At 32.3% G+C, this 11,248-nt stretch overlaps 1 protein-coding gene across 1 annotated transcript; it reads left to right on the plus strand.

Annotated features, from left to right (window-relative positions):
- Window positions 1–93: 93 nt before the first annotated feature.
- Window positions 94–11,131, plus strand: LOC132756029 (early endosome antigen 1-like; the record flags this gene model as incomplete). Its single annotated transcript, XM_060746986.1, is given in 13 exon segments — window positions 94–234; window positions 1,451–1,519; window positions 1,845–1,913; window positions 2,399–2,504; window positions 3,253–3,629; window positions 4,566–4,746; window positions 5,693–5,860; window positions 6,757–6,894; window positions 7,358–7,444; window positions 8,076–8,158; window positions 9,208–9,301; window positions 10,248–10,301; window positions 10,913–11,131. Coding segments are annotated over 13 exon segments (1,786 nt in total), but the record flags the coding sequence as incomplete, so codon positions are not given.
- Window positions 11,132–11,248: the final 117 nt, after the last annotated feature.

Below are 11,248 nucleotides of genomic sequence, written 5' to 3' on the forward strand. Positions count from 1 at the left end.
TCATTTAGGTATCTTGACAATCCACATACATGTACCTTATTTCTACCCAATCCTTTTTTATGTTCTTTCCCTTGTTGTCCTTTCCCTGTACAGACCAGGCACTGAAGATGTTGTTGTGTTAAAGAAAGAGTTGATATCGGTACAGACGTTAATGGACAAGGTGGCACTGGAACAGGAGAGAGAGAAGGAGGCTGTACAACAGAAATGTGATCAACTTAAAAAACAAATATCTCTGTATGTGACTTCACACTTATCTGAATATTGAATGTTATATCAGAAAGTAAAAGTTATATTTATAAATGTTTTGAATGGCGAACAGTTACCTACAGCACTTTTCCAAAGCACAGTGCATATTTTCCTGTTCACAGTAGTACTTATTAGGGTTCAACATACATATGTGGAGTATTTATTTTCTTGATAAATATTTGGCACATACGAATGTCTAACCCTCATATGTATTACCAGAAACCAGCAAAATTTCAACCGATGCACAAATCAATAGTTCTAATCAATATGATTGATCTCTCATGTAGATGTAAGTGAAAAAAAGATCAATTAGGTTTGCAAAATTTTTTTTCATCACTTAAGAATGCATACAAGAATTTCAAACACAATTTTGTTAATTGAATTTGATGCCAATGTAGGCTTTTTACATTACTGAATGGCTACAGAGTTAGATAAAAGAAATCGCAGGATTCATCAATCGAATAAATAAGTAAGAGCAAGAGGTTTTGTATCCAAATTTGCAAATTATGTTGTTAAATATACCAACTTCAAATACTGCTTGAAATTATATTGAAAATTACATTTTTAACAAGGGCATTTTTACTTGCACAGACAGCAATATTTGATACTTCGTCTACTGCCTGTTTACCTCTGTAAAGGACGGTTTGATTGCACGACTAAAAAATGCTTTCTTGAGAAATTTGAATTACAATACTCATGCTTATAATTAATTGAATAGTATGGAAATTGTTTGATAAACTAAATTTTTCATTTAAATTTTTCATCTTAAGATTCTTATACATTGGCCTTCCCAGAAAGCAGTATTCATACATGAATTGTCTACAATTTATATACATATATATTATATACAGACAAATTAAAGCAAATTCAATATTGAAGATGTACATGTAAATTTTTACAAATTAAAATTGTTTCCAGTTGTATTGTGGGTTCAGTAATATCACGATAGTCCTCCTTTTTATGCCAATCTTTTAAGGGCCACCTGTTGAGGGTTGCAGAGGCAACTTTAATTAGAACTACAGTTGTATTTTTTTTTGTTTAGTATGACGATATTACCATCCTATATTTTGAACAAAACAAATTGTCATCTTAGTGCAGTAATGAGTTAAGTCCTTCATAATTTTATACAAGTTAACCAGTTATTGCACTAAGGTGACAAATTATGTATGAATAATTATAAAGAATGATTAATGGATACTTGTAGGTCAGAAGAAGAGATAACAAAGTTAAAGGATGACCTTGCTAAAGCACCTAAAGAAGATGATATTAAAAGGTAAATATGTACTTATTCAAGAAATTCTGCCTCCCCTTCTAAGAAGTGAGAGCAGATTGCTTTGCAAAATACAGTTGGTCCTTCTATCGGTGCATAGACCACACCTTGTCCAATTAATTACAAGATAACACTTTTTTCTTCAGTCTACAGATTTGATAGATTTATATAGTCATGGCCTGTAGACACAATAAGTGCATGCTTTCTGGCTTTAGATCATTATTTTATCTCATTAGAATCATCTGAAGTAATAACATATAGATAACTGAGGTATAAACTAAGTAGGTATTTTGTGTATTTGTATGTAAGATACCCTCATTTTTATCAGGTATCAGGACCAGATTAGAAAGTTGGAAGCAGATTTGGAGAAATCTCCACGGTTGGACAATTATGCGAGGTGAGTGACTTTACTTTAACTTAAGTTGCAGATTTGACATATGATATTTACAGTTTCTGCATGACATAAAATCTAAGGTTGCTCAGGAAATTAAGATTTTTGACTTATATTTTTTTATATTATCAACTTTGAAAGATGAAAATCAACTGTTAAAGGTGCAATGATCTCTTTCATATTCCAATTTTAGCAAGACATTACATGACAGATGTGTCATAATCAATACACAAAATGTACATTGAAATTGTTTCTTGACAGATTTTATTAAGCCATATACAGAGATTTTGATGGTTTTATTGACAATTCAAAGCTGAATGGGTGAACTTTAATAAATCTTACCTCACTTTACTTTTGTTTATGTTATTTTCTGTAGCTAAAGAATGTTTTTTTTCCTAGATTTAGGAAAGATTAAGATTTAAATCTGAAGGCATGTTCATTTATGTTTTATGTTAATACTAAAACTGTTTCACTATATAATATGTTAACAGACTGGAGACGTCATTACAGAAGGCAGAGGAACAGTTAAAGATATACGAGTCTCAAACAACGTCTAAAGATACTGAGGTTAAAGCTCTACTTGAGAAACAAGGACAGGTACACATGTATATATTTAAACACACTACAATCTGTATCATTAAATGTACCTTATTCTTATGTTTTGAAGTTGCCTCGTACTTCACTTTAGTGTTGTTATATTTTTCTGGTCCTTCAAGATCATTCATTTCAGTGTTTAAAACTGCTCAAGCCGGTGCTAGGGGGCATGAGGGATGTTGCATTTTTTCATTATCCCTTATGTACAGACTCAATCAATCTGATTCTGCAATTTTCATGTTATCTTGTTGCAATTAATGTTAAAGAAGGATCACCCTTTTTCCAGATTTTTTTGGGACATATATTATTATTCTGTATTATTTACTTAATTTCTAATGAATGTTGACTTTTAAGATAAGCATTTAGTTTTCCCCTTACCTGTCCATCTGTTCAAGACAACTATGTAAGGTTAGCGGCAATATTATGGTTAACAAACAATATATTTATGTTACAACAATATAATAAGAAGCCATAACCTTCATGTCATCTTTAGTGACACATTTTGTTTATCTCTTCAATGAGGGATATTTACTATGATCGTACTTATTTAACATTCTTAAGAAAAGGCAGAATGAAATATAACAATACATTGACAACTACTGAAGCATGCATCAGCTACATGTATATGAAATTAAATGTGAATGTTCTGTGTACTTGATGAAAGTAATATTATACTGTGTTCTGTCTTTTAAGTTGCTTTTTAAATATTAACATAGAGATATATAATAGAAGGTTAAACCTTGTTTATCAGGCCACACAAAAGTTAGAAGATTTTCAAAGAACCATGCAAGAGAAGGAGTCTCATATAACGAAGCTGAAGTCAAAACTAGAGAAGTCCGGAAACGAGATGAAACAACTACAAGAACAGTTTTCCAAAAAGGAAAAAGATCTAACTCAACAAATTAATGAAAACCAACGAAAACTAGAAGAAAAAGAAAGACAAATTAATAGACTGAAATCTGAGAAAGAACAATTAACCAATCAGATTAAGGAATATCAGTCAAAGGAAGAAGGTGTTAGCCAATCACTTGGCTCGACACAAAAACAAATGAAGGAAAAAGACAGCATCATCAAACAGCTAAAAAATGATCTCTCCAAAGCAGAACATGATAGCAAACGGCTTGAAAGGTTGGTATTATATTTTTACAATGTAGAATGAAAATCCTTCTAATATGGAATAGTTTAGTAGCATTTCTTTTTCTCATGTCGTTATGAAATGTAAAAAATGAAGCTTTAAAGGTTGTGTGACGGCGAGTGGTTAACTCGTCGAACTAGTAATCTAAGGATTGCTGACCGCGTGGGTTCAAACCCTCTAAGGGGCAAGCCATTGTTTCCTTGAGCAAGAAACTTTACATTCATTGCTTAGTACTGGTTGGTTCCAGGAACAGATTGGAGAGTGTTTCAATATGCTTATAGCTTCCAACACAATCAAACTAAAATAAACTTGTATAAACTAAGCTTTTAAGGTTGAGTTCACTAATCCAAGGTGGGTGTACAAATTTTTGTGACACTTTGAGGACCAAGATCCAAAACACAATTTCCATATACTGTCTTATTCAGTACTGTTTACTTACTAGTGGAAAGACAAAATTAATTAGTGGTTCAAACTATGAGCACTTCTTGTGCCCCCACTTAAGGGAGTGGGGCATTTAGGTTTGCCCTTGTCCGTCTGTCCAGCTGTTCGTTATAGACAGTGGAGTATTGGGTAACTATGTCCTATGGACACATTTCTGCTAACAATTACATCCTGCAAGTAAATGATTAAAATACTGTAACAAATGAGGGAAATACCAAAATAAAGAAGAGCAGGTTTGAATCATTAATCTTAATTCGGCTGATTTAGAGGTCTACTTCTTTTCCACCAGTTCTTAATTTTAAAATTTCTGATAAATCTTCTTTTAATTCTTAACATTTATTTAAATATTTAGGATATAATCTGGACATTATTTTAAATATTTAGGATAGAATTTGAACATTAATTTATGACAGAAACTAGAAGTTTGACATGGAATTTAATATCTTTACATGAAATGAAATATTAAGAATATAATTTGGACATTTCAGCGAGTTGAGTGTGAAGAAGGAGGAGATAATTAAAGGTGAGACAGAGGTCAAGGTTAGAGATGAACAGATAGAGAAGGTAAAGAGTGAGCTAGAACAGACTGTACTGGAGCTGAAACAAGCTCAAAATCAGCTTGTCATGAAAGATGAACAGTTGATACATGTACAAAACACTATGCTGAAGGTAAGGGAAACAATACAATGTGAACACATCTGCGGATGTTTCTAATTTCAAAATTTCATCTTTTTCGTTTTTCAATGTTGACTTCTGCTTAAGCAGGTGCCTGGGGGTTATGGACGGTACCTTGCACTTTCCATTACTGTCCATGATCAGACTCAATCAAACCCAGCCTTCAACATTTTCAATTTTGTCGTTTTGTACTTTCTTTAGGGATTCTTTATTTCTCTCTATTTTAATTACATAGTTTCTGTAGTAAAAATCTATATCCGACTACATTGAGATCCTTAACCTGCTGAATTTCTTTAATGGACTGAACCAACTTCCATTTTGGAACAGTCCATTATCAATAATGGGGATACCAAGATGATAATATAAAGTAAGTCAGCCAACAGTATAGAGGCATGTCATACTGCATGGATGGGCAGGCTGGCCTGGCTCTATTTTGTTAGCAAAGGCTGATAATTTGGTTTCCATGGTACAGGTGAAAATCTTGGACATCATTGCACAAAAAGGTTCATGTTAACAAGTTTCTCAGAAATTACAGCAAGAATTGCTTTTAAACATCGCATTATCACTGTTTTTCTTGGATAAATATAATGTTGCTTTTCCATAAATTTGAACTTGATGTTTTAAAACTTTTGTTGTTCTTAGAAGTAAAAAAGAAAATAAAGTAGAAAACACATCAAAACACCGGAGTGGGTTTAAGCTATTTTATTTATGGACTGGTTTCGGTCAAACAATGACCTTCATCAGGATAATTCCTTTGTTGTTGTTAGGAGATGATGTTGCTGTGTATAAATGTGGTTGTTGTTCACAGGGGATGTTGATGTATGTAGGTGATGTTGTTTATAGATGATGTTATTGTTGTTTATTATATATCTTGTTATTGTTGTTTATTATATATGTTGTTATTGTTGTTTATTCTATATGTTGTTATTGTTGTTTACAGGGTCAGGAGAAGAGTGACAGTGTGTACCAGAAGTTACAGGAGAAGTCCGTAAAGATAACAGAACTTACAACAACAATAGATAAATTAAACACTGATATTACACAGCTGAATAGACAATTAGAGGAACAGAAGACAAATGCTGCTGAAATATCTGCTGAACTGAAAAATGTGAGCTTTAGTCACACATGTTGACATCATGTTCATATCAATAAAGTCTTGATAATTTACTTGACTGTCAAAACTACAGGGTATTATTAGCCTAGTAGTTAAGGTTTTTGCCTCTCAGTCTAGGGATCAAGCTGTACTTGGGTCACATCCATGTTTCCTTATATGGCACCAGTACTGGCTGGCTCCAGGAAGGGGACTCAAAAGTGATTAATATATAAGTTGCAAGAACTAGTTTTGCAATTGAGCTAAAAAAAACTATTGGGGGAGTTATAACTCACCCCATAATTGGTTTGTAAACAGAACTTTGATTCAGATAAAGATTTGATTCAGTGTAAAAGGGCTGTATAATGGTTATTATGGAATAACTGTGCTATATATGTATTTTAAAGTTACTGTGATTTATTTTATTATACTGCACATTTGTAATATGATATTTATTGGGTCATTGTAACATTTATATAATTCATATACATGTCTGCTGTAAATTTATTAAGTAATTTAGATTTTTCTTGAAATAAAAGGATTTGTTATTTTTGATTGGTCATATGGCTCTTTGTTTGCAATATATATGCTTCAGCTTTTGAAGGTCATTTGTGGAAAAGACGACCTTGCTGGCGATTAGGATGCAACTTTTGTATTGTATTCCTACATTGTTGACTTCGTCTTCCTATGTTACTGGATAAAGACTACCAGGTTGTTATTGGCGCCGAAGTGTCATGTTTCAGGAATCGCAACTTTTCAATCCTTTCCTTGGAACACTAGATAGTTACAGATTAATTTTTTTGTATATTTGATAATTAACAACAAAAGTAACACAATACTGGTTTCATATATAACCAGTCATAAATCATTATTATTAAAATATATAGGTATTATTATGACGACATTTATTACAGTTACAATGTACGGTAGAAGAGAAGGAGAAATTGTTGGCTGCCAGAGAGAAAGAGAAGATGGAGACCAAGATAGAATATCAGGGACAGTTACATAACAAAGAATTAAATATCAATCAAATCACTGTAGATCTAGAAAAGGTAGCACTTTTCAACAAAGCTGACAAACATAATGATTACACACACCTTTATTAAGCCCCAAAAAATGCCAGGGTCATTTAATGTATCAAGAAAAAAAGAAATAAGACAAATTTAGGTATCATGATTAAACAAAGTGAATTTCAAATAATAAATTCTTTAGAATTTAGAATGAAAAATTAATCATTTTATTATTTATTTAATGATTTAATGACTTTTGTTGTTTATTTTTTTCCGTTTAGTTGTATTAGAAGACAGTGTTAGTTTCAACAAATTTTTACCTGTTAATTTCAAACTGTTCGGAAAGTAAATGTGTTTGCCTCTCGACCCTAGGGATCTTGGGTATTATCATGACCATGATGCTTCAACACTGATAAAATCCAAGAAATACACTTGTGTGTCTCAAATAAATTTTTAAGCCCTTTTCTCCATCAGGTTAAAATGAATATGTTTAAACTATTTTCAGACTCAGTCCCTGCTTAAGAAGAGTCAATGTGAGGTGGAGGATTTAAATAAACAACTAGCAACTACACAAGAACAGTATCAGACACAGGTACAGTATTATATTAAGCTTTTTTCCACAGGGCCGCTGCTCTGTTGTAGTGGCCTTTTTTTTTTTTTTTTTGCATACAAAAAAACTGCTCCTATTTTAAACAGCTAAGTATCAAAGGGTTGATCACTGTGGGATTGTTTGTATGAACAGCATACCTTATTGCAGAAAATGTAATTAAAATAATGTTACTTTGATAGGTTGGGGTCACTAAAATTGGGCTTTATCAGTATCTGTGAATGATCTGTGAAACAGTGTCATTCTTTCCTCTGGTGCTTTTACAATTATTATATTGCTTCTATTGAATTTTAAAGAGAAGAAAAGGGAATGTGTGTTTCACGTTTACAGAAATAAGGGAGATAATTTCATGTACACATTCTTGTATGAAAGGGAAATAGTTTTATGTGTTTTATATAAGGAAGGGAGATAATTTCATGTGTTTTATATAAGAAAGGGAGATAAATTCATGTGAGTGCTTTATATAAGAAAGGGAGATAATTACATGTGTTTTATATAAGGAACGGAGATAATTTCATGTGTTTTATATAAGAAAGGGAGATAATTTCATGCAAGAAAGAGAGATAATTTTATGTGAGTGTTTTATATAAGAAAGGGAGATAATTTCATGTTACAGTGTAAAGAGACTGATGACAGTAAAGTTATGGTCAGAGAATTATCATCTAAACTAGAAGAGGAAAGCAGGCAGATTAAATTAAGGTAAAGTCATTTTATGTTCTTGCTGTATATTTTGATAAGGAAATAAAAGTTATTTTGCTGTCGTTGATGTTTGACTTATAAGTTTAATAAAGTGTCTGGTCTGTTCTGTGTCCCAAGAATAATGAGCATTTATTGTCTGATCAAGTTTCCTGATCCTGAATTCAGCAGGTTAATACATAGTACACTGGGCTCCTCTAAGTTCACAGTACTTAACACTTTAAAACAAGAAGGAAAACAGTCAATGAATTTAAGTTCAAACATTTTTCATAACCTGTAACATTTAGGTATTTTCTGTGGTATGACACAAGGAAACAACAACATATTTATTCAAAGTCAGATATGAAGGGCCAGACATAGACCATAGGTCGGCCATTTAGAAAACAGTCGCTGTAAATGGTGTCGCACTCTAGTTTTTTTCATGTTTCAGTTAAAATAACTGAATGGTTTATTGCTCAATTTCAGATATTAATATTATGTTTACTTTGTAACTCAAAATTAATTTTTTCAACAAACAAGAACATTTAGAAAATGATAATTGTTTCAGACATATGCTTACATTCTAACTGACTATTCTGACTTTTGCAGAAATGTTTAAAATATTTTGTTTTAAGTAAAAATCAACAGATTTTAGAATATTTTGCACAAAAACTTTGTTGTTAAGATGTATGACTAAAATATGTCAATTTTGACTAATGTTAACACTGGTCACATGGAAATATATCATTACCGTGAAATAAGTGATGATGCAACATTAGAGATTTTGACTTTATATGCATTCTATCATTGATAAACAGTAATATGAGCCGTGTCACGACAAAACCAACATAATGCGTTTGCGACCAGCATGGATCCAGACCAGCCTGCGCATCCGCGCAGTCTGATCAGGATCCATGCTGTTCGCTATCAGTTTCTCTACTTGTTATAGGGTTTGTAAGCGAACAGCATGGATCTTGATCAGACTGCGCGGATGCGCAGGCTGGTCTGGATCCATGCTGGTCGCAAACCCATTATGTTGGTTTTGTCATGACGCGGCTCATATTTATTTTTAGAGATGAGAAAGTGAATGAGTTGGAGAACAAGATAACAAGTTATCAGAATGAGATACAGCAACTAGGGAATGAGAGAACTGATCTTATTGCAAAGGTAATACATGTACATGTATATCTCTGGTAAACAGGTTTAAAATTCTACAAGTAACACCTGGGCTCGTTTTGAAATTTATTCGAGACAAACTTCTAATTTATTTAACAGTACAAAGATTGTGTTCTAGCTCTGCATAGAACATTTTCAACTAGTTATTTTATATGCAGGTCTGGGTTATGATTATCTTTTACAAGAGTTCTAAAACTGACAAACTCTCAGTGATCATTTGTGAAAGCTTTTATGATAGTGTCAGTTCTTGGGGAAAAAAGAGGTTCCTCAGGAGTAATTACTGTAGTAGTAAAAGTTAAAAATTTCAGACTTCCCCCCCAGCTTTGGCTGAGATAATAATACTAGATTTTCTTATATTGCTCCAATGTTGGAAAATGTAAATTTGCACCTCATTGGTGTAAAAGTACTTGTGTGCTAAGAATGACATAAAATTTTAATAATGGAAAAAGTAATACATTCATAAGCTTGTTTTTGTATTTTTTTTTCACATTTTAATATATATTCAAGAAAAAGAATCCAACACAGGTGACATGCACAGATTGAAATATCAGGCTTTTGGGTAACTGTTTAACAGAACCTTATTGTCAGTAAACAGTTACCCTCAGACTTGATATTCTAGATTGTTCAATCAGCCAGCGAAAGTTTAGTTTGATGATACAGTAAGCTATAAGCTGATAGATACATTTTTAGATCTGTTCATTTTACCAGGCTGTACTAAGCAACTTGTGAAAAGTTTCTTGCGGGGTTTGAACTTATGCTGCAAGATTCTTGTCTCATAATGAAACAATTTTATGTGATTACATCTGTCATCATTCACCCATGTCCATTCATCCATGTGATTTAAATCCAAGCAAAAGAAAAGATGACGATATCTTTGTATAAAGTAAAACATTAGCATTATTCTTTGAGTATTAATTTGTTGTTACTGTTGTTGTAGATAGAAGCTGGTGAAGGTGTAGAAACAGCAATCAATCAGCTCAAAGATGAAAAGGTAATTTCCTCTTGTCACAATGTTATAGTAGATTTAGGTAGATTTAATCACTCCTGTCAGTCAGCTTAAAAGAATTCAATATGTAAGTGTTCATCTTAACATGTAACATTGACAGGAAATCTTTCTCAGGGATCTTTTTGTTACAAGACCATGTTAAACCCTTAGTAGTAAAAGGTTCATGATTTTTAGGTAGATAATGTACAAAGCATACAAAAAAATACAAAGCACGAGAGCATTTAAATGATTAGAATTAATTTAATTACAAAGAAATGTATTACTGCAGTTTCTGAAAGTGTATAAATGTGGACAAGAAATTTCCTTTAAATGATTTATATTGGAGAAATTTATTTATAATTAAAACTTCTTATTTGGTGAAAATACTGAATGATCTAAATTATGTCAGATAGAAATAGTGATATTGAGTTAATGAGACCATTGATTATGAAATAGTAAGTCATAGTTGGTCCGAAATTACAAAACTCAGAAATGATGCTTGATATATGTACAGGTTACTTAGAAAGTGGTTAGTGATCAAGTAATAATGTGATCTGTTTGTCGTACAATTTTGTGTTTGCTGTCGGATCTTTATCCCTCCCAAACTTATCTTTCAGAAACATCTAAAGGATAAAATCAACACGCTAGAATCATCAATAAAGTCACAGAATGAAGAACACACCAAGGCAACAGATGACCTCTACAAGAAATTACAGGAGGTCAAAGGTCAGCTACATATATCTGGAGAGCAATGTACGAAATTACAGTCTGTAACTGAAGAACAGTCTGAAAAAATTACAGTAGCAAATAAAAAGATTCTTGAACTTGAGGCAGCAGTAACATCCAAGGTTAGAATGTTATCATCTTCGCTGTAGCCTAATCAAGTATATGGTCTAAACTTAAGTTTTGGACTACGATCCATGTTCACAATTTTTCACTGAGTACAGTAATTA

Source organism: Ruditapes philippinarum, unplaced genomic scaffold (genome assembly GCF_026571515.1).
Source record: "Ruditapes philippinarum isolate M1 unplaced genomic scaffold, ASM2657151v2 ctg22348_1_1_1_1, whole genome shotgun sequence".
Taxonomy (NCBI): Eukaryota; Metazoa; Mollusca; class Bivalvia; order Venerida; family Veneridae; genus Ruditapes; species Ruditapes philippinarum.